Source organism: Ascaphus truei, chromosome 4 (genome assembly GCF_040206685.1).
Source record: "Ascaphus truei isolate aAscTru1 chromosome 4, aAscTru1.hap1, whole genome shotgun sequence".
Taxonomy (NCBI): domain Eukaryota; kingdom Metazoa; phylum Chordata; class Amphibia; order Anura; family Ascaphidae; genus Ascaphus; species Ascaphus truei.
The window spans coordinates 390,922,218-390,945,113 of NC_134486.1; the positions used below are offsets into that span (position 1 = coordinate 390,922,218).

Here is a 22,896-nt window from a genome sequence, read left to right on the forward strand (position 1 = left end):
ATGCTACCTTGGATGTCCTTGCATTGAGCTTGCGGCCTAGATCCCTGAAATAATTTTTTATAACTTAGTCATCAGTGCCAACGTGTACCAAGTCCGCAAGGTCAGTCCCAGCCTTTCCCAACAAGCTGTCAACTGCAAACTGTTAATTTCATGTGGTCACAGCAACATATTGCCCTTCCTCTTCTCCTAATAATGGATTCCTCTAGCAAAACAACATTTCTGGTACTCTGAGTATCCTGAGTACCCTCTGTACTGGAGGAACTATTCCCCTAGCTGCAAGAGGAATCAGTCTCCCTCAGCCGTGCCCCCCATATCTGCACTCAACTGGAAAATCTATTGGAATGGGTCAGCTCAGAACTAGCCTTCCTATAAAATATATAAGATGGGGGCTCAGCCAGCAAACTACATCTCCCAGGAGCATTAGCGGAGTCACCTGATGCCAGGGAGTCAATAGGAGGGCTGGATTCCCGGAGGGCAGGAAAGGGAAGTGTGGGGGAGAGACCACGCTAGTCAGAGGGCGCGAGAGGAGCAGGGAAGGAGGTAGTGTGCGGGCAGGGGGTCAGTGACCGACCTGCATAGGCTAGATCTTCCCTGAGGGCCCAAATAGATTCCCTCAGTCACCGAAGGTTGTGGACTATAGTATAGTGACATCATCCCCTTACTGAATAAGCAGCTAGGGACAAGTGTGCTGAGTTGCAGTTGTTGCAGTCATCTGGGACCCGGTTGCTGAGCATCGTGACATCAGACCAACTGCGCTGGATCGGCGGATCCTTTTTGAAGTTGTCACCGGTCACTGCAGTGACCGGAAGGTATTTACAACAAGTGCACCAACACCGTTAACAGGCGCTGATCCCGCCTTAGGGAACACTCTTTGGGGACACTAAGTGGAGTGGCCAAAGGACTGAGCCTATATACAAATACATTACATGGACACGGTGTGGGGCACGCGGTGACGGGACAGAGACATTACTCCTTAAGAGATTGGCCGAGCCACTAGTGTTCTAAGTATAGTGTAAGCTAATTAATGTGTTGAATGTGTTATATGCCATATAAAGTATAGGGGTTATTCTGTGCGTTACAGTAAAACAGTTCAAAGCATATGTGTGTTGCTATAGTTCTTGCCCAGGGGAATCTTACATGATGGGGATCCTGGGTAAGTGGAGGCGCTGCCGCTAAGATAAGCGTTACCCCAGGCTCCCAGTTAAGTGGAGGCTCAGATTTCCTGGAGCCACAGGTGTATGCAGTACCCGTAGTCTCTCTAGAGCGTAGGAAAGAGGGCTACATATATATATATATATATATATATATATATATATATACTATATATTTCTCAAACAGTCATATGTTTCTATGTCTGTATGTGTCTCCCTGTGTCCCTCCCTGTGTCCCTAGCGGCAATCCCATTGGACCTTGGGCCAGGCCAATGAGATTGCTCCCTTGGCCCGCCCGCCCGTCCCTGCACACCTCTCATTGGCCTGAGGCGGAGTGACGGGCCAAAGGAGAGACACACACACACACTCACTCACACACACAGTCACTCACTCACTCTCCTCGGATCTGCGCCAGTCCCACTCTCCACCACCTCTCACTCCCGTTGTGTGTGTGTGTGCCCCCCTCACCACAAACCCCCCGCACCGCAAACCCCCCGCACTGCAAACCCCCCGCCCCCCCTCACCGAAAACTCCCCGCCCCCCCTCACTGCAAACCCCCCGCACCACAACCCCCCGCCCCCCCTCACCGCAAACCCCCTGCCCACCCTCACCGCAAACTCCCCGCCTCCCCTCACCGCAACCCCCCCCTCACCGCAAACCCCTCGCCCCCCCTCACCGCAAACCTCAGCCTCCCCGGCACCAAGCCTCCTCCACCTCACCTCTCACACACCACCAGCAAAACTCCCGCCGCCAGCAAAACTCCCGCCGCCTCTCACACGCCGCCGCCTGCCCACTCAGCTCTTCTCATCGTGGCCCCGTCTTACCGCCGGGAGCGCCAGCAAGCAGTTAACCCCCCCGCGGCCGAGCTGGGAGCACCGGGGGCGCAAGGAGGTAACCTCCCCCCCCCCCCCACACACAACCCCCCCCGCGGCCGAGCCGGGAGCACGGGGGGCACAAGGAGGTAACCTCCCCCCTCACACCCCACTGCGGCCGAGCCGGGAGCACCGGGGGCGCAAGGAGGTAACCTTCCCCCCCCACCACACACAACCCCCCCCACGGCAGGGAGCACCGGGTGGCGCAAGGAGGTAACCTCCCCCCCCCTCCACACAACCCCCCCCTCCACACATCCCCCCCCTCACACAACCCGCCCCCACACACACAACCCCCCCACACACCCCCCCCCCCCCCCCCCCCGCAGCCGGGAGCACCGGCTGGCGCAAGGAGGTACACACACACACAGTGACACACACACAGTGACACACACACACACACACACACAGTCATACACTGACTGACACACTCTGACTGACACACACTGACTGACACACAGTCACACACTGACTGACACACACTGAATGACACACACTGACTGACACACAGTCACACACTGACACACACTGACTGACACACAGTCACACACTGACTGACACACACTGACTGACACACAGTCACACACTGACTGACTCACAGTCACACACAGACACTCGCCCACTCACCCACTCACCCACTCACCGCCGCACGCAAACACTGACTGACGCACACTGACTGAGGCACACACACACACTGACTGCCTGATACACACTGAATGGCGCCCGCGCACACACATTGACTGACGCGCGTACACACACCCTGACTAACGCACACACCTGAGACACACATACTGACTGACGCACACACACACGCACACACACCCTGACTGACGCATGCACACACACCCTGACTGACGCACGCACACACACCCTGACTGACGCACGCACACACACCCTGACTGACGCACGCACACACACACACCCTGACTGACGCACGCACACACACCCTGACTGACGCACGCACACACACCCTGACTGACGCACGCACACACACCCTGACTGACGCACGCACACACACCCTGACTGACGCAGGCACACACACCCTGACTGATGCACGCACACACACACCCTGACAGACGCACGCGCACACACACCCTGACTGACGCACGCGCACACACACCCTGACTGACGCACGCACACACACCCTGACTGACGCACGCACAGACACACTGACTGGCGCACGCACAGACACACTGACTGGCGCACACACACACACTGACTGGCGCACACACACACACACACTGACTGACACACACTGAATGACACACACAGTCACACACTGACACACACTGACTGACACACAGTCACACACTGACTGACACACACTGACTGACACACAGTCACACACTGACTGACTCACAGTCACACACAGACACTCACCCACTCACCCACTCACCCACTCACCGCCGCATGCAAACACTGACTGACGCACACTGACTGAAGCACACACACACACTGACTGCCTGACACACACTGAATGGCGCCCGCGCACACACATTGACTGACGCACGCACACACACCCTGACTGACGCACGCACACACACCCTGACTGACGCACGCACACACACACACCCTGACTGACGCACGCACACACACCCTGACTGACGCACGCACACACACCCTGACTGACGCACGCACACACACCCTGACTGACGCACGCACACACACCCTGACTGACGCACGCACACACACCCTGACTGACGCAGGCACACACACCCTGACTGATGCACGCACACACACACCCTGACAGACGCACGCGCACACACACCCTGACTGACGCACGCGCACACACACCCTGACTGACGCACGCACACACACCCTGACTGACGCACGCACAGACACACTGACTGGCGCACGCACAGACACACTGACTGGCGCACACACACACACTGACTGGCGCACACACACACACACACTGACTGACACACACTGAATGACACACACTGACTGACACACAGTCACACACTGACACACACTGACTGACACACAGTCACACACTGACTGACACACACTGACTGACACACAGTCACACACTGACTGACTCACAGTCACACACAGACACTCACCCACTCACCCACTCACCCACTCACCCACTCACCGCCGCATGCAAACACTGACTGACGCACACTGACTGAGGCACACACACACACTGACTGCCTGACACACACTGAATGGCGCCCGCGCACACACATTGACTGACGCGCGTACACACACCCTGACTAACGCACACACCTGAGACACACATACTGACTGACGCACACACACACGCACACACACCCTGACTGACGCACGCACACACACCCTGACTGACGCACGCACACACACACACCCTGACTGACGCACGCACACACACCCTGACTGACGCACGCACACACACCCTGACTGACGCACGCACACACACCCTGACTGATGCACGCACACACACCCTGACTGACGCACGCACACACACCCTGACTGACGCACGCACACACACACCCTGACTGACGCACGCGCACACACACCCTGACTGACGCACGCGCACACACACCCTGACTGACGCACGCACACACACCCTGACTGACGCACGCACAGACACACTGACTGGCGCACGCACAGACACACTGACTGGCGCACACACACACACTGACTGGCGCACACACACACACACACTGACTGGCGCACACACACACTGACTGCCGCACACACACACACTGACTGGCGCACACACACACACACTGACTGGCGCACACACACACACACACACACACACTGACTGAGGCACACACGCACGTCTGTGTGTGGTTTTTTTTGTTTCTGCGTCAGACTCACTGACGCACGCGCACACACACACACTGACTGACTGACGCACACACAATGACTGACGCACACACTGCATGAAGCTGTAAAGGGGGACACACAGAGATGTAAAGGAGGGAGGGGGGGACTGGATTGATGTGAATGGGGGACAAACAGAGAGAGGGGGGAGGAGAGAGGAGACAGAGAGGAGCGGGAACATTACATCCCGGGCAACGCCGGGTCTCTCAGCTAGTATTTATATATATATATATATATATATATATATATACAGTGTTCGACAATCCTATACATTTACACGCCCGGGGCGTGTGGATTTAACCCCCGGGCGAGTAAATATTGGCCCAAGCAGAACACGTGCTTGTTTTTTTAAATTTCCCTGCTCGCGCTGAAATTTTCCCTGCTCGCGCTGAAAAATAAAAAAATAAAAACTCCACCTACCTGATTGCTGATTGGCGCGCGCTCCCAGGCTTTGTGGGCGCGCGGCCAGGCTCTATATGAGCCTGCCACCAACGAGCGGCCATTCTTTCTGGCCGGAGATCTATTGGAGAGTAAGTACTCCTGGGGCAGGAGATGGTAGGGGGGTGTCCCCCCTTCTGTCCCTGTCCCCGCTTACCCCGACTTCCTGCCGATCCCCGCGGGGGGTTGGATATGGTCACGGGGGGCGAGCGGGACAGTGGTGGTGGTCGCGCGGCCTTTCCTCTTCTTCCCCCTGTCGTGTGTGTGTCTGTGTGTATGCATGGGTGTGTGTCTTTGTGTATGCATGGGTGTGTGTGCATGGGAGAGTGTGCCCAGCTATCTTCATGACGGCGCAGCATAAGGTGTGGGGGGCCGTCTGCCCGTCTGCCCGTCTGCCCATCTGCCCGCTCGACCACAAGCTTCATGCCGGCGAGGGGAGCAGGGCAGTAGCGGCCACGGCGGGGACTGACTGTCCGCTGGGGCGCCCGCTGGGGGACACATTGCAATGTGCCTGCCACCTCCCCAAACTACGACCGCGTGAGGTATGGGGGTGGGGGGGATGTCAGCCTGCCCCCCCTCCCATGAGCGTGAGATGGGCACGGGTGGGGGAGGAGCGTGGTGGTGGTGGTGCTGGTCGCGGCCTTTCCTCCCCCCCTGTGTGTGTGTGTCTGTGTGTGTGTCTGTGTGTATGGGAGAATGTGTGACACACCAAAGGTACCCCCCCAATCAGTTACCCCCCAGTCAGTGTCAGTCACCCCCCACCCCAGTCAGTTTCAGTCACCCCCCACCTCCAGTCAGTGTCAGTCACCCCCCACCCCCAGTCAGTGTCAGTCACCCCCCACCCCCAGTCAGTGTCAGTCACCCCCCAACCCCAGTCAGTGTCAGTCACCCCCCCACACCCTGACTGACGCACGCACACACACCCTGACTGACGCACGCACACACACCCTGACTGACGCACGCACACACACCCTGACTGACGCACGCACACACACACACCCTGACTGACGCACGCACACACACCCTGACTGACGCACGCACACACACCCTGTCTGACGCACGCACACACACCCTGACTGACGCACGCACACACACCCTGACTGACGCACGCACACACACCCTGACTGACGCACACACACACACCCTGACTGACGCACGCACACACACACCCTGACTGACGCACGCGCACACACACCCTGACTGACGCACGCACACACACACCCTGACTGACGCACGCACACACACCCTGACTGACGCACGCACAGACACACTGACTGGCGCACGCACAGACACACTGACTGGCGCACACACACACACTGACTGGCGCACACACACACACACTGACTGGCGCACACACACACACACTGACTGCCGCACACACACACACTGACTGGCGCACACACACACACACACACACTGACTGGCGCACACACACACACACACTGACTGAGGCACACACGCACGCACGCACACACTGACAGTGTGTGTGTGTGTGCGTCACTCAGTCTGTGTGTGTGTGTTTGTGTTTCTGCGTCAGACTCACTGACGCACGCGCACACACACACACTGACTGACGCACACACAATGACTGACGCACACACTGCATGAAGCTGTAAAGGGGGACAAACAGAGATGTAAAGGAGGGAGGGGGGGGACTGGATTGATGTGAATGGGGGACAAACAGAGAGAGGGGGGAGGAGAGAGGAGACAGAGAGGAGCGGGAACATTACATCCCGGGCAACGCCGGGTCTCTCAGCTAGTATTTATATATATATATATATATATACAGTGTTCGACAATCCTATACATTTACACGCCCGGGGCGTGTGGATTTAACCCCCGGGCGAGTAAATATTGGCCCAAGCAGAACACGTGCTTTTTTTTTTTAATTTCCCTGCTCGCGCTGAAATTTTACCCCCCACCCCCAGTCAGTGTCAGTCACCCCCCCACCCCTAGTCAGTATCAGTCACCCCCCACCCCCAGTCAGTGTCAGTCACCCCCCACCCCCAGTCAGTGTCAGTCACCCCCCCACCCCCAGTCAGTGTCAGTCACCCCCCCACCCCAAGTCAGTGTCAGTCACCCCCCCACCCCCAGTCCGTGTCAGTCACCCCTGGCCTAGTCAGTGTCAGTCACCCCTGCCCACCCCCAGTCAGTGTCAGTCACCCCCCCACCCCCAGTCAGTGTCAGTCACACCCCCACCCCCGTCAGTTTCAGTCACCCCCCACCCCCAGTCAGTGTCAGTCACCCCCCCACCTCCAGTCAGTGTCAGTCACCCCCCCACCCCCAGTCAGTATCAGTCACCCCCCACCCCCAGTCAGTGTCAGTCACCCCCCCACCCCCAGTCAGTGTCAGTCACCCCTGGCCTAGTCAGTGTCAGTCACCCCTGCCCAGTCAGTGTCAGTCACCCCCCCCCCCCACCCCCAGTCAGTTTCAGTCACCCCCCCACCCCCAGTCAGTGTCAGTCACCCCCCCACCCCCATCAGTTTCAGTCACCCCCCCACCCCCAGTCAGTGTCAGTCACCCCCCCCCACCCCCAGTCAGTGTCAGTCACCCCTGCCCCAGTCAGTGTCAGTCACCCCTGCCCCAGTCAGTGTCAGTCACCCCTGCCCCAGTCAGTGTCAGTCACCCCTGCCCCAGCCAGTGTCAGTCACCCCTGCCCCAGTCAGTGTCAGTCACCCCTGCCCCAGTCAGTGTCAGTCACCCCTGCCCAAGTCAGTGTCAGTCACCCCTGCCACAGTCAGTGTCAGTCACCCCTGCCCCAGTCAGTGTCAGTCACCCCTGCCCCAGTCAGTGTCAGTCACCCCTGCCATTGTCAGTGTCAGTCACTCCTGCCCCAGTCAGTGTCAGTCACTCACCCCTGCCCCACCCAGCCACTCACCCAGCCAGCCACTCACCCAGCCAGCCACTCACCCAGCCAGCCACTCACCCAGCCAGTCACTCACCCAGCCAGTCACTCACCCAGCCTCTCTCTCTGTGTATCACCCACCCTCTGTCTCCCCCACACTCTCTCTCTCCCCCCACACTCTCTCTCTCCCCCCACACTCTCTCTCCCCCCCACACACTCTCTCTCTCCCCCCACACTCTCTCTCTCTCCCCCCACACTCTCTCTCCCCCCACACTCTCTCTCTCTCCCCCCACATTCTCTCTCTCCCCCCACACTCTCTCTCTCTCTCTCCCCCACACTCTCTCTCTCCCCCACACTCTCTCTCTCTCTCCCCCACACTCTCTCTCTCCCCCCACCTCCTCTCTCTCTCTCCCCCCACACTCTCTCCCCCCACCTCCTCTCTCTCTCTCCCCCCACACTCTCTCTCTCCCCCCACACTCTCTCTCTCCCCCACACTCTCTCTCTCCCCCACACTCCCCCACACTCTCTCTCTCTCCCCCACACTCTCTATCTCTCTCTCCCCCACACTCTTTCTCCCCCACACTCTCTCTCTCCCCCACACTCTCTCTCTCTCCCCCACACTCTCTCTCTCCCCCACACTCTCTCTCTCTCTCCCCCACACTCTCTCCCCCACACACTCTCTCTCTCTCTCTCTCTCTCTCTCTCTCCCACACTCTCTCTCTCCCCCCACACTCTCTCTCTCCCCCACACACTCTCTCTCTCTCTCTCTCTCTCTCTCCCACACTCTCTCTCTCCCCCCACACTCTCTCTCTCCCCCACACTCTCTCTCCCTCTCCCCCACACTCCCCCACACTCTCTCTCTCTCCCATACACTCTCTCTCTCTCCCCCACTTTCTCTCTCTCTCTCTCTCTCTCTTCCCCACACTCTCTCTCTCTCTCTCTCTTCCCCACACTCTCTCTCTCTCTCTCTGTCACTCACACTCTGGACCTGGATCTCTTATTTACCCTTTATATCTTAACTGCCCTATACTACACCGAAATCTTAACTGCCCTATACTGCTTTCTTCCAGATCTGACTCAAGCTTCACACGGAAGACATCGGAACCCCCCCCCCAAACCCAGAAGACAGGTAGGGAACACCTCACCTCCAATTTATAACATTGCGGGAATGAGGGTACCTGGACATTGAGGGACTGCGGATCAGGTAAGATCCCAGGTGGGATTGCTGCTTTAGATATTGTGAAGCGGGGGCATCCAGACACTGGTTAAGGGGTTCAGGAAACTAGTCATTCACACCTGGCTTTTAATTCTAGATCCGACATTTACACACACACACGTAACAAGGACTAATTGTAGTATAATGTAATACAATAAATACATTTGTCAAAAACGAATGTTGTTCTGACTAGGAATTTATTAAATGTATTTTATTTATATATTTTATTTTAAAGCGGGGTTGGGGGCGGGACTAGGGGCGGGGTTGGGGGCGGGACTAGGGGCGGGGTTGGGGGTGGGACTAGGGGCATGGTTGGGGGCGGGACTAGGTGGCAAGTAGATTTTTTGGTTGGGCGAGTAGATTTTTGGGTGATTTGTCGAACACTGTATATATATATATATATATATATACCGTATTTCCTCGATTCTAAGACGCCATCGATTGTAAGACGCACCATCGATTTGGCCCTTACAATCGAGGAAAATTGCCTTTTCACTTACCATGTTTCAGGAGAGGTCCCATGTCAGCGGAGGATGAAGCGGCGGTGGCGGAGGCAGTAGAGGTCCCACGTCTGCAGATTGTTGAAGATGGACAGTGGGCAGGTGTGCGGCGGTAGAACAAGGCCCAAGTCTGCAGGTGAATGAAGATAAGAAGACAGCGGGCGTGCGGTGGTGGCAGGAGATCATAATAGCAGGAGAGCTGAGCAAGAGTAGAACGGCATAGGGGAGCAGCTGGGAAGGAGCTCACTGTAACACCAGAAGTTGACCGGTGTCTGACTTTGGGTTACAGTGTGCTCATCCCCAGCTGTTCCCCTATGAAGCTCTGCTCCTGCTATTATGATCTCCTGCCGCCACCTCCACCGCACGCCCGCTGTCGTCTTATCTTCATTCACTTGCAGACTTGGGACCTGTTCTGCTGCTGCTGCTGCTGCTGCTGCCGCACTCCCGCCCGCTTTCCATTTTCAACCATCTGCAGACGTGGGACCTCTCCTGCTGCCGCCCGCTTCATCCTCCGCTGACATGGGACCTCTCCTGAAACATGATAAGTGAAAAGAGGGGGTTATTCCTGTGGACACTTTTTATTATTTTGTATTTTTTTAATACATCGATTCTAAGACGCACCCCGATTTCAGACATGTGAAAATCAGGAAAAAGGTGCGTCTTAGAATCGAGGAAATAGGGTATATACATTGCATAAGATTGCTGGAGTAAGATGTTTTACTGCTGTCTCAAGGAAAATTCAGCAAGACCAAAGTTTTCCTTCCTCCTCAACATAATTTTCTAATTAAATTTAAAACTATTCAGTATGACCAGAAAAATGACCAAATCCTGCTTTTTTATTAATCCTTGAGGCAGATTCTGTATCGATAGAATTGGGTTTGATAATTGGATTTGTTATTTGTTTTTAGAAAAACAAACAGTGTTTGAACAAACAAATCTTAAGTCATGTTACCGAAATCATGGGAGATCCCAGAAGTCTAACGTTTTCATTTGTCAAATTTAGGAGCCTCAGAAATGTTGGATCTTCATAATCCATGCGATGTCCAAGTAAAATTGCCACAATTATATTGGCAACGGCTGCATTCATTATCATGGTGTTATCAAACGGCTTTCCTATGAACGCAAGATTGATGAAAAGCATTAAAGAAAACAACCAATATTTTTTTATAAAATAGAATCGAAAGTATAGGATATAAATGAAAAAACTACAATATAATAAAGATAGTCATGAAAAGTAGACTCTCGTCATATGGGGACAATGCTCCCCCACGTCCAGTGATGAAACATAGACTGCTCTTAGTGTATGCCATTTAATAACAAATTAGCCATATTTTTATTCTATTTTTAAGATATAATTTCTACCATATTATATCACGCATCATCACATGTGACGCTGTCTTACTCTTCACTATGCTTGAGAACATTTTATACCCATAAGTGGAACTGAACTCTTCTCCAACACAGGGTACGCATCTTCACAGTGGGGCCTTTGTAGCATTTATTTTAACAAGTGCTAAGAATGCTGTAAACAAAGCACAGGCTTTACAAGGAGATGTTCTTCTCTGGGGTACATATATACCTATACTATACATATTTTGAAATCCATACAATTATTCCCTTCTGCACTGTCTCCCTAATATTACCAATTGACTGAATGAGGGAGAGGGAGAGAGAGACTGGCTGGCTTTTTGGAATGTTACATGTACACATTGTTGTATAATCTGTTGCAGTGCGTTGGTGCTTTAAGCAAACTATTTGAAATCCGTGTTACAATACATTATGGGCAAGTACCCTACATTTTCAATTTCTTCACACTTGAAGAAGATGCCTGTAAGGTTCCTAAAGCTTTATTCTAGAATGTAATGTACAGTAATAGAAACTCTGTTGATCCCTAAGAGGTATCAAAACCTAGAACGAATCTGACATTTTTTCAATAGAACACTGAGAACCAGACATTAGTTTATGGTACATGAAGTGTGATATGAAACCCTCAATTATTCAAAATACTGTAAAGACCAAACATAATCAAGAATCTCTCTTGACATTCCCTTGCTCTCCTGTTATCTTCAATGTTGATCCCTTTATCTCCCATTCAAAAAAATCCTGGAAGCTTCCTTGACCATTGAAATCTGCTTTATTTTTCATAACTCTTCCATACTCTTATCTTTAGCCTTAGGCTGAGTCGCTGGTGTTGACGGCAGCCCATGCGGTGGCGTGTGTGCCGCACACCAGACACTAACCTCAATCAGGCTAGCCGCTGTGTGCTCACGTGTGTTGGCTCATTCGGTGTGGTGGTGCATCATCCAGCAGGGGAGACAACACAATTGTCTTCCTGTGCGGCGATGCGGTCACATGGTGTGCTGGGAGCCAATAGCAGGGCAGATACAGTATCTTGGACCAATGGGAGGGCAGTGCTTTGAGCTGCTGTACTTTGTGTTGTGCCTGTGTTGTGCCTGACGTAATTTTGGCCATGCCTCCCATCGCTCCTTACAGACCGCAGATCGCGGTTTTAAGCTCTTCACGGCTCTCAGGACACCAAGCGCGTGTGCAGCAGCCACCACCGACGACTTAGCCTTAGCCTTAGCATTAGCTCCCCTTTTTCACTCCCTGGTCCCTCAATATTCCACTCCTGTTTCTTGTCCTATTGTAGCAATGTTTAGTGTCCTTATATCACTCTCTTGTCAAACTTCTCCCCTGCTCACCTGTTTCCATCATGCCCCTCAAATACTGCTCTTCTAAACCTGTCCTTATTGTGTTTCACTCGATCTCCTGCCACAATCTTTTCCTATGTTACATATACAGTATAGACCCTGTGCCATCCTCCCAGTCATTCTATACATTCAAGTCTGTTGTAACCTTCCTTTATCATCCCAAATGTTAGCCTCAAGTTTGATTGCTGTCTAGGAATCTGCTCTGAATTCTTTTTGTTCACATGGGCTCTGTTTCAGTCATTTTCTGTGTCTTAAAACCGACCAGGTTATTATTCTATGCTATGTACTCTGCCCTACATCTGGCCATCTAACTTTGAAACAGCTCTTTTATCGTGTTTCTGTCATGCATTGTGCACAAAATTAGCAAGCAAGTTATTGTACCTGCCAGCAAAAGCCAGGTTGTAACATGTAACATTATACTCCTGATCCCATAAGGTTAAAACAGTTAATTGAATGTATTAACAACCTTATTTAAGAGGTTCTGGAAGTGTTTAGTGCGTAATAAAAAAAACCTTGACTATACAAAGTACGGAGAAGACAGGAGTCATGTTTCTGGAATAACTATTTGAAGAAGTAGAAGTGTTTTCATGTCTCCACAGGTATCCTGATTCATTCATCTCATTCTCACATCATAAAGTGGTTAGGCTTAAGACAAGGATTCTGGATAGGCACATGAAAATACACTAACATAACAGCTGTTTTTCAGTGGATCCACTGATTCTGTATGGTCCCTGTCACAGGCTCAGCTATATAATTTATTAACATCAGTTAATACATATTATATTAATATAATATTATAAATATTAAAATGATATATTTTGCAAATGTATTGCACTTTATAATGTATATATCCGAATTATATCCCTACTGTACCTTTGAATGACTCAAAATGTTGAATTAGATGAGCACATTCTTCAATTACTTTCTGTTCTATGCTGCTCTTGCCCATTCCAAAATCACGTAAAGTTGTAATAGTAAATCTTCTCATCACCTTCCAGTTGTCACCGTGGGATAAAATAACTCCTGAAACAGTGTGTTAAAAGGTTTAGTAAAACAAGAAACAGTAAAAAATGTTTTTAATATATTTATAGAACTAAAATACCAAAAAAAGGGAAGTACCCAGCACTCAAAAAATATAAAGAGATATATGTGATATGCCAAACAAAATGCTTTATCATTAATTAGAGAGATTATATAACACAAAATACAAAATACACTGATAAAAAGAAAAGAGGCAACCACGTGTTACAAATAAAATACAGAGAAAGGGGAGGGAGGGGAAAGGGGGAAAGGAGGGGATGAAAGGAAAAAACAAGGGGAAGAGTGAAAGGAGACAAGGGGGACAACGTTTCGGGGATTAAAGCTCTTCTTTTGGCCCGTTCCCAAAGACCAAGTGGGTCTAAGGTACTTCCCTTGACACCCTTTAAAATATAACCTCCCTCAAACAAAAATCTGTGCTGAACAAAACGTAAGCCTAAATGAGTATATAGACAAACAGCTGAAAGCCAGGGGCAGTGGAGCAGGAGCAGGACCAGACTACCAATCAAGGCAAAGCACAAGCTGCAGGAGCCCCACCCGGTGCCTCCATTTCCCAGTGACAGCGACAGTTCCAGAAGTGACGTAATCCCCACGGATCGGAACGAGAGAGGTGTGAGGCTGGTGTGCGCCGTCTGTGTTGATTCCTGTGTGTTCTCAATGCCTGAGACTGAGCGCCATTTTTTGAGTGCATTGTCTTATTCTTTTTTGTTTGTGTTAGTAAATTGCATATCTGTTTTATGGTCTGTTTTTCTCTTCTTTCTATAAGCGGAGGCTCTGAGGTCTAATATTAGACTGGATCTCTGATCTCCATCCCATAGCTGCAATACTGAAGTTCCAGTCACCACTTTAAGAGGGTTAACCTCTTCATTGCCTTATTCTAATGCATAGCATGTGAGTGTGATGATTTTGGATTTTTCTACTTCTATTTTTTGAAGATTTTTGCTGTGTTTGACTACTTTCCCCCCATTTTATTCTTGCATATACCTGGGAGTATTTGCGCTCCGTATTCTGTACCAAACAATTCTAAAGACGATTGGGAAAAGTATGTTTTCATTGGAGCTGCCCTACCCCCCTATGGTTCTTGTATTGTGACGTAAATAATTCTTATTATATTCATTTTTCACATGTCACTGTGTTGGTTTAATTGTACCTTAATTTACAAGAGAAATTTGTGCTTTAACTTCTTCACTTCTGTTCTTTGATTATACGGCAGTATTGTAAATAACTGTATGTTTCTAGATACAGTAGTGTGTATACAATGTGATTCGAGCAGCAATATCATCCGCAAAGCAAATATAGTGTCTAATATCTAGGAGACTGTTGAATTCAGCAACTACACGTATTTGCATCAATACTGTAGGTCCCGGCATGCCTAGGAGAATATTTCATTTATGCTACAGTGTATGGAGCATCTGAGTAGTAAATGCTTTCAGAGGTATGTGAAAGAAGGGAGAATACTGTCTGTCTTCTTAAGACACTTTACTAAGAAGAAATAAGAATTCATATTTGTATATATAGCCTGGCCTTCGGCAGCTATTGCTAATTCTGGGCCTTTCCTCTGTCAGTCCTGTTAGAACAGGCAGTGGAAAGGTTAATTCTTTCAGTTGGCCTGTTTGTGAGTTTCAGCTCTGAAGTATTGTAGCAATATTCAGAGGCGGGCCTAAGCAACCTTTGAATGTGTTAATCCAAAGGGTGGATATGGGTTGGAACACCCCCTAATGTGTGTGTGAGCCAATCGGTATCCAGCTTTGAGTTGTAATGATTCAAAGCTAGAAACACTCCCTGAGGATATTCAAATTGAGACATATTCCCAAATTCAGTTAGTGATGAGTTAGTCTTCAGAGAGATAGCAAGCCAAGAAGAGTTCTCTCCCTCCTGCCCCACCTGGGTGAGGAGGGAGGGGAAGTTAAGCTGCCATGAGCAGAAATGCAGAGAGCAGGATCAGGCCTATGATGTTCTGCTGTATGCTGTGTATGCTGCTCTGAATAAAGAACCACAGAAAGAAGCTGCTGTGTGTGTGTGTATCACTGTTCCTGATGTGAGGAGAATGGAGTGTCAGTGGGGGTCTCTCCTCTGGAGACCCCAGGGGATCCCTACTGGCTGGAGGCACTGCACCACCCAGAGAGAGCAAGGTAACCTGTCCCACACCACCTCCTGTCCCTGTCCTGGTTCTCCCCACAACACCGCGGAGCCCTCAGCCCTCCTGTTTACCAGCAGGTCACAGCACCCAGACCACTCAGTGACCAGAACAAGTGTACCCCCCCAATCTCATGTCGGGTGGGGTACCATAGAAGGGTTACATATAATAACTATTTCAAGAAGTAGATGAGTAGAACCATCTTTGTCAATGAAAACATGGCATCCCTGTTTGTGACAGGACACTGGGATTAGCGACGTGCAACATGTTTGTTCACAAACCAAGCAAAAATAGCCTTTTTAAATTAAATTATTTCATGAATCTCTCAGGTGTATTAACAGGTAGCTGTCTCTATTTGGAGGTATACACTATAAGTCAATGTTCATTCTACTTAAAAGTCCTCCTGTTTCTCTGTTCATTAGAGCCCTATTTTAGAATTTGGATCGAATTCAAGCACTATGGTATTTGTGAAATCTTCAACCAAATGTGACCTTCTGCAAAATTTTTGTAAAATTTGAAGACATTTGCACATCTCTTACTCAGATGCTGGACCACTCCGTGTGACCCAGTATGGTACTGTATTTCTTATCATGAAAATGCAGTCAAGTTCTGGTTCTCAAAGTCTTGTTTTCCAATAGAAATGCAGTGCTATTGCCAAATGCACTGGTATTGGACTATGGAAACCAGAACTTGATCAGAATCTCATGATTAAATAAAGGCAACTTTTACATACTGTAAATATGTCCTCAGCTTATTAAAACTGTTTTCTGTAGCAATGTACCTTGTATACAGTATTTCAATATACATAGATGTAACCAAACTCGTGTCCCTCAAGGCCAGACACAGGGCTGCAGTAAGAAGTGGGGTCTTGGTGAATGCAGATAAAAACAAACAATGAAGAAGCACCAGGTAGCTGTGGCTGCCTCCTCACCAGAGCAGCAACTTCCCAACCTCCATTGTCTTGGAATGAGATAGTAATCCCAGGGAGACAGTAAAACAATATGCATTTTTAAATCTAACTATCAGGCTGTCTTTCTCAATAGAGTTGGTTTGTATGAGAAGCAAACATGCAATCCCTACAAGCTCTAACCCAAGCACCCACCACATAATATATAGATTTCTGTCAAAAGGAGTGCTACTGAACGTGGCCAAATGAATACTACAAAAGACAAAAATACCCAATGCTACATCCAATATGACACAAAAAACAGAGTTAAATAGTTATATGTTAGTTTTCTCATGAGTAAGGGTCATTTAGTTAAACCCTTTGACCAAAGCATTATAAGCCTGCAGCCACGTCATGGCATAACCAATATGCAGGTTCTAACACTAACTCTAGCTTTACCTCTACAGTAGAGGGAGAAATGTCTCAATAGACATAGGGGCCTATGCACTAAGCTCCGTTAAGCCACTAATCGAGGCCTTATCACCAAAAAAGCCTACTGCGATTAAGTAAGCCCTGTACCAATTGATTTGCATAGTGGTACATCATACCCATATATAATGGTCATGATAAGCCACTATAGCAGTCAATGGTCACCCTAATAAAAAAAGCATGAAGGCCACAAATACACAATAATAAAAGATAATAATAAAACCCATGTGGACCAACCGTGGACACCCACACACCCTCTGGGACCATCCAAGGGCTCCAAGACACCCAAGGGGACCACCCGAGGGCCCCCATACACCCGTCGGGACCACTTGGGGTCAAAAGGACACCTGCGGGGACACCTGGAGGCCCACGGACATCCACAGGGACCACCCGAGAACCCCCAGACAACCCCAGGGACAATCCAGGGACTACTTTGGGGCCCCCGGACACCCGCGGGGACCACCCAAGAACCCCCGCTGGCCTCTTGTATCAATCCTATGTATATAAAAAAATGATGTTTTTATGTGGGGCACAGGGGTTTGGTAGGTTGTGTATTGGTGGTTATTACATATTGTAATGTTTACTAGGGGAAGAGGGGGTGAATGGAGGGCCAAGTACCCACTTCACACCTCCTCTGACTTCAATAAACCTGCTATTGTTCCTTAACCCCTTCATTGCCTTAGCGGTTATCAACTAAGGTAATGAAGCTGCTTGAATGTAATTTTTTATTAATATTGTGCTGGAGTTGGTGGTCTCCTGAGATGAAGCACTTTGATTTTAGCCTTGGGGACCCCGATATGGGGTGCCGGTACCTCCTTTATTATTTAAATCCCCCGGTCACGTGAAGCGGACTATTTAAAAATGGCTGTGATACTGGCACCAGATGCCCCATAACAGGGCCTGTAACTTGGGAAGCAGGGGTTCACGGAGGCTGAAATCAAAGCGCTTCAGCTCAGGAGACTCCCTGCTCCTGCAAAGTATTAATAACATTTTAATTTAAGCAGCTTCATTACCATAGCAGATAGCCGCTACGGTAACATATTGGTTTACATTTTTAATTTGGGTTTTAATACTAATGTAGGACATTAGAACAGATCCCCACAAGGAGTCAGTGGAATGAAAACCCATATCAACCCATCCACATAACAATCTAAAAAGAAAGCTGTTTTCCAATTATTGCCCTGAGATCAGCAGTATTGCAACTTAATGAATATGGCCCTTATTCCATGAGTTGCAAAGCAAGACAAAGAAGATTGTCTCCCTGGACCAAGTATACATTTGGCCAGATCGGCCATCTTCATGGACTTTGGATGATGCAGACCCTCAGACAAGGAAGAGGTGGGAAGGAACATGGAGTGGATAATATGGGCTTTATACCTCACAGGAAAGAAGAGCCTGGGCACTACGGATTTCTGCTTGTAAATTTTTTTTATTTAGCCAGTGTGATGACGTTTCGACCCGAAGGGCCTTTCTCAAATGCTAATGGCATAATCATTTGAGAAAGGCCCTTGGGACCGAAACGTCATCACACTGGCTAAATAAAAACATTTCCACAAGCAGAAATCCGTAGTGCCCAGGCTCTTCCTTCCTATTTGACTTGGAATACCACTCAGAGATTCCTGAACCAGGAGCACTGGTATTTATTAGCCTTTTCTATGTTGGGGAGTGCAGCATTCACCTTCTAATTTTGTTTTGCTTTATAGCTCACAGAACAGAACCATTCTCTCCGCTTCTATGTCTCACAGCTTTCATAAGATTTTTACTATGTCTGAAGGGTACAAAAATACCAATGACATGTTGATATTTAACAAGTTGAGCAAAGATGTGTAGTGAAAAGTCTTTCCAATAAACACAGTGCCCATTGTCTGTTAGTTTAGTAGTAAATGGTTAGAAGCAAAGTTGGCAGTGAGTGTGCTGGACATGCGGATTATGCCCCTTATAGTCCCGTGTTGTGACTGCAAGTTCTAAAATTACCTAAGCAAAATATTACGATCAATTTGTTGTGATGAATCTGTATGTTGCTTTCTAATAGACACATTGGGGGTAATGTACACTGTATCAAAGTAAAGAAAATATGAATATATACTTTTTTGAATTAGCAGTTTTTATCATGTTCCTGTGTATGACAGATCCAGTATGGTCTTCCTCCCTCCAGCAACAAAAAAGAGGTACATGAAGAATTTACCAGGTAGTGTTAGGACCTGCAAATTGGTCATGCCTTGATGTTGGCTGCAGGCTTATAACACTTTGGCCAAAGGGTTTAACTAAATGACCCTTACTCATGAGCAGAATTGCACTGAAGTGTTGTACTATATGTTGTGTCACGTTGCATGTTGCGCTGGGCATTTCTGTTTTTGTAAATACAGTACTTTGTTTATGCACCGTTACATTTACTGTTTGTGTCAAATGTAAGAGTGTTCTACACCTAAAACAAACTATTAACGAAAAAAATGTATGTCACTCTGTGACAGGGCCTTAACCCCTGTCTATATAGGGCTCCAAACAGAAATCCTGTATCTGGCTGATGAGTCCAGCAGCGAACTGGTTAACTGCAGCTACAGCGGACTCTGGAACCTGTCAGTGCAATCACCCCTGGAACACCAACCCAGACCCTGGACTATGGGAAAGAGCACCCTTACACCAGGTAACTCTTTGGACTTTGGGGTTAGAGGATGGAAAGAGGCCAAACCTTCTGCCCTGAAGATAGGGACTGGGCAGTATGAGTTAGTCCTTACAGAGTGATAGGTCTGTTTTATTTGTTTATTAGTATGCTGCCTTAAAGTTGTATTGTTTGAAGCTATGAGCTGAATAAAAACCAAGGTTTATATTCCCCAATATACAGTATGCCACCCTGGTTATACCTCTGCTCTTATCTCCTGCACACACCATTTTTATTTATTCCAATGCAATCTTAAATTCCTATGCAGCACGTTGGGGTCTATTTATCAAAGCTAAAGTGAAACAATTCTATGCAACAAATGCACACGATTTATCAATGGAAAACAATTGTATTTATTTGATACATATGGTTTAGATCATTTGTCACCCATACTTTTACATTAATACATAACCCCCATTGGTGCGAAGAGAAGCAAGCTAAAATGATGTCATTTGCTTCAGTTTTGCTCCAAATGTGCCATTATACATCATCCGCACAGACTAAAAGTCTTAAAAGTTTTAGATTTTATGTATTGATGGAAGTAAACAAACTTACCCTTTCCTTTATCCATCTTCTGAAAAATTGGAGTTCTTGCCCTTTCTCCAAATTCTTCTGCATGGTTCACAAGAGCATCTTTTACAGTCTCATAACCAGCCAAGACTACCATTTTCTTCATACCCATTTGAATGCTGAACACCGAGCCATATATTTTTGATAGCTTAAATAGAAAATATTACAGATAATAATAAATATAAAAATATTCACGAAAGACAATGGGGCCATTTTAAAACAACTAACCAAATATTTTGGTCTGTGTTCATTTGTACAAGCAGCAGGTATATAAAGTCGATTAATCTTGCTTTTTAAGTCTAAAGAAATGTATAGAATCATTTCAAAACAAACAAGTGGAAATTAGATTATAATTAGTAACACTACCTTTATCACACAAAGGGAACGGGTTACGATTGGCGAATGATAATGGAGAAGTAATGCGAACTCATTGCATAAGTGAAAATGGCCAGTTTTATCACTCGTAAAAAACAGTCCCCAATGTGAAGTTGACCAAAAAATATGTGTAAAAGACAGTTTGTGTGGAGGCATTAAAATAAAAGCATATATGGGAGAGCAGAGGATTGTCTTGTCCTAATTTATGTAAATGAGCTCAACATGGGGGCGTACACGTTAAAAAGCACCTGTCTTGTTTTCACATCCAAATTAGAGTTGGATTAACGGCTGTTCTTAATGTAAGACCCCATTTGAATTCTGCTCTAATAGGGACTAGGCTTTAATCAGACTATACTAAAAGACCCCCGCATTTGAAATATCAATTTTCTTGAGCCATTGCTTTAATTGTTGCTCTATTGATTCGCAGACGCATTGTGACAATGTTTGAATTTTTTTAGAAAAGGACAAGACCCCAGAGAAGAAGGGAAATCATTTATAGGGCTAGGGTATATATATTTGGCATGCATGAAGATAAGGTACTCCAGAGGTACTGCTTAAAAAATCATAATCTTTGGGGGGTTTTTGGAGCTTTTTTAGGGTGATCTTGAGCTTAAAATACACATTTGATCAACGATGCAGAGATTCCTTCTGCTAGGCTCAGCTGTTGCAGACTGAGGTCAGTTCCCCAAATGAAATATTTTTAGGGCATTGCATAGACATACTGTAACTACTGGGCAGAGTCTCACAGTAATGTAAATACACTTTGTCCTACGTTTCACTGTTTTATTTGCACAGTGCTTTCACTATTGACTGTTGAACACAGATTATTGGAGTGCCTCTTTGCCTGCACCACAGAGTATTCTGTGGTGACTCTTTAATATAAGTTAATACAGATATTTTTGTTTTATCCGTAGTGTTTGTATTTTTCTTTACATACCATGTAGTGCTGGGAACCTAGTTGTGTGTTCTATGCATTACTATTGTTTTCAATGGAGCCACAGTCATTCTTGCGAAAAATATTGTGGTACAAATAATGTCTGTCACATCTGTATGTTTACAGTAGTGCAGTCACTTTTACACTGTACATAGTCCCTTTACAGTATAGAGAGTGCAAAACTGTTAAAAATACGATGTCAATTTAATTAAAATTTAATAGGTTGAAAGACCTTTAGCGAATTATCTCTCAGCTCAACATATATAGTCACAGCTAAAAATAACAGCAGTATTCAGATATTTATATTTGCTTATTACTCCTTTTCCCCCCACCCCCTAGCTGGTAGACAGAATGGCAGAAACATGAATTTACCTTCATTAAAGTCTGATGGGGTTTCTTCAAATCTATAATATGCAAATTTCCAATCAGGGGTAGGCATCTGGGACCAGGAGGGAAATTGTTGTCTGTGCTTTTAGTCCAGCTGTTCAAAACCTTTAGGATATATAAAACAGTGAGTGCAAGTACAACATATGTTACTACAGAATATGCCACATCCATTTCTATAATCAGCAGGATTTCAGATGACAAACAGGTTGGTTGAATGTCAGTTTAAAACTCAAACTCTTGGGCAGAGTTTCCTACTTTATAAACCCTCCTCTCCCCCTTTTTCTATCACACAAAGTGCCACCCACATTTTTTTTTTTTCAACTTTCAATTTTTATTGGAAAGTACAATTACAACCAGTATTCCACAGCCCGTTGTTGCATTTCCATTTTTGTCAAACTACATGTAGTGACAACAATTAGACGTGACTACTTGACACAGGACAAACAAAACCGGACAGACTTGACAGGGAGACAGGGATAGAGGGTGGGCGGGGGGGAGGGGGTATGGGGGCAGGGGGGTAGTGTGTTTCCAGGCTCTGGAGAGGGTGAGAAGTTTTGTCTTGTTCGAGATTTCTCGGCCTACGTAACGAGTTCTGACTTCGACTGGTTTTGCAAGGGCTCTATTACCCATCGGATTATTATTCCCCTCATATCTATGGCTCCCGGGCAGTCTGAAAGCTGTGCGTCACTATGTCGTATTGTCTAATCTGACCATAAAGGAGATCGTATTTGGTTTCATTAATGCAAGATTGAGGCGGCGTCCACTCCAGGGGTTTCTTCCTGGGTCAACCATGGATCCCAAACTTTTAGAAAATTTGTGCCGGAGTCATTAACTAAACTCATTAATTGTTCCATCCGGCAAACATGCCAAATTCTGT

General features: G+C 47.9%; 1 protein-coding gene across 2 annotated transcripts in view; it reads right to left on the minus strand.

Moving 5' to 3' along the window:
- LOC142493875 (cytochrome P450 2K1-like) overlaps positions 1-22,257 on the minus strand; it is a 120,669-nt gene extending 98,412 nt beyond the window's left edge. For both annotated transcript variants that reach the window (XM_075598568.1, XM_075598567.1), the window contains exons 1-4: positions 22,005-22,257; positions 20,309-20,471; positions 13,418-13,567; positions 10,786-10,946 (exon numbers count right to left, since the gene is read on the minus strand). In XM_075598568.1, coding sequence (XP_075454683.1) covers positions 10,786-10,946; positions 13,418-13,567; positions 20,309-20,471; positions 22,005-22,190 — 660 coding nt within the window. In that variant the 5' untranslated portion in view covers positions 22,191-22,257. The remainder of the gene's footprint in view (positions 1-10,785; positions 10,947-13,417; positions 13,568-20,308; positions 20,472-22,004) is intronic.
- Positions 22,258-22,896: the final 639 nt, after the last annotated feature.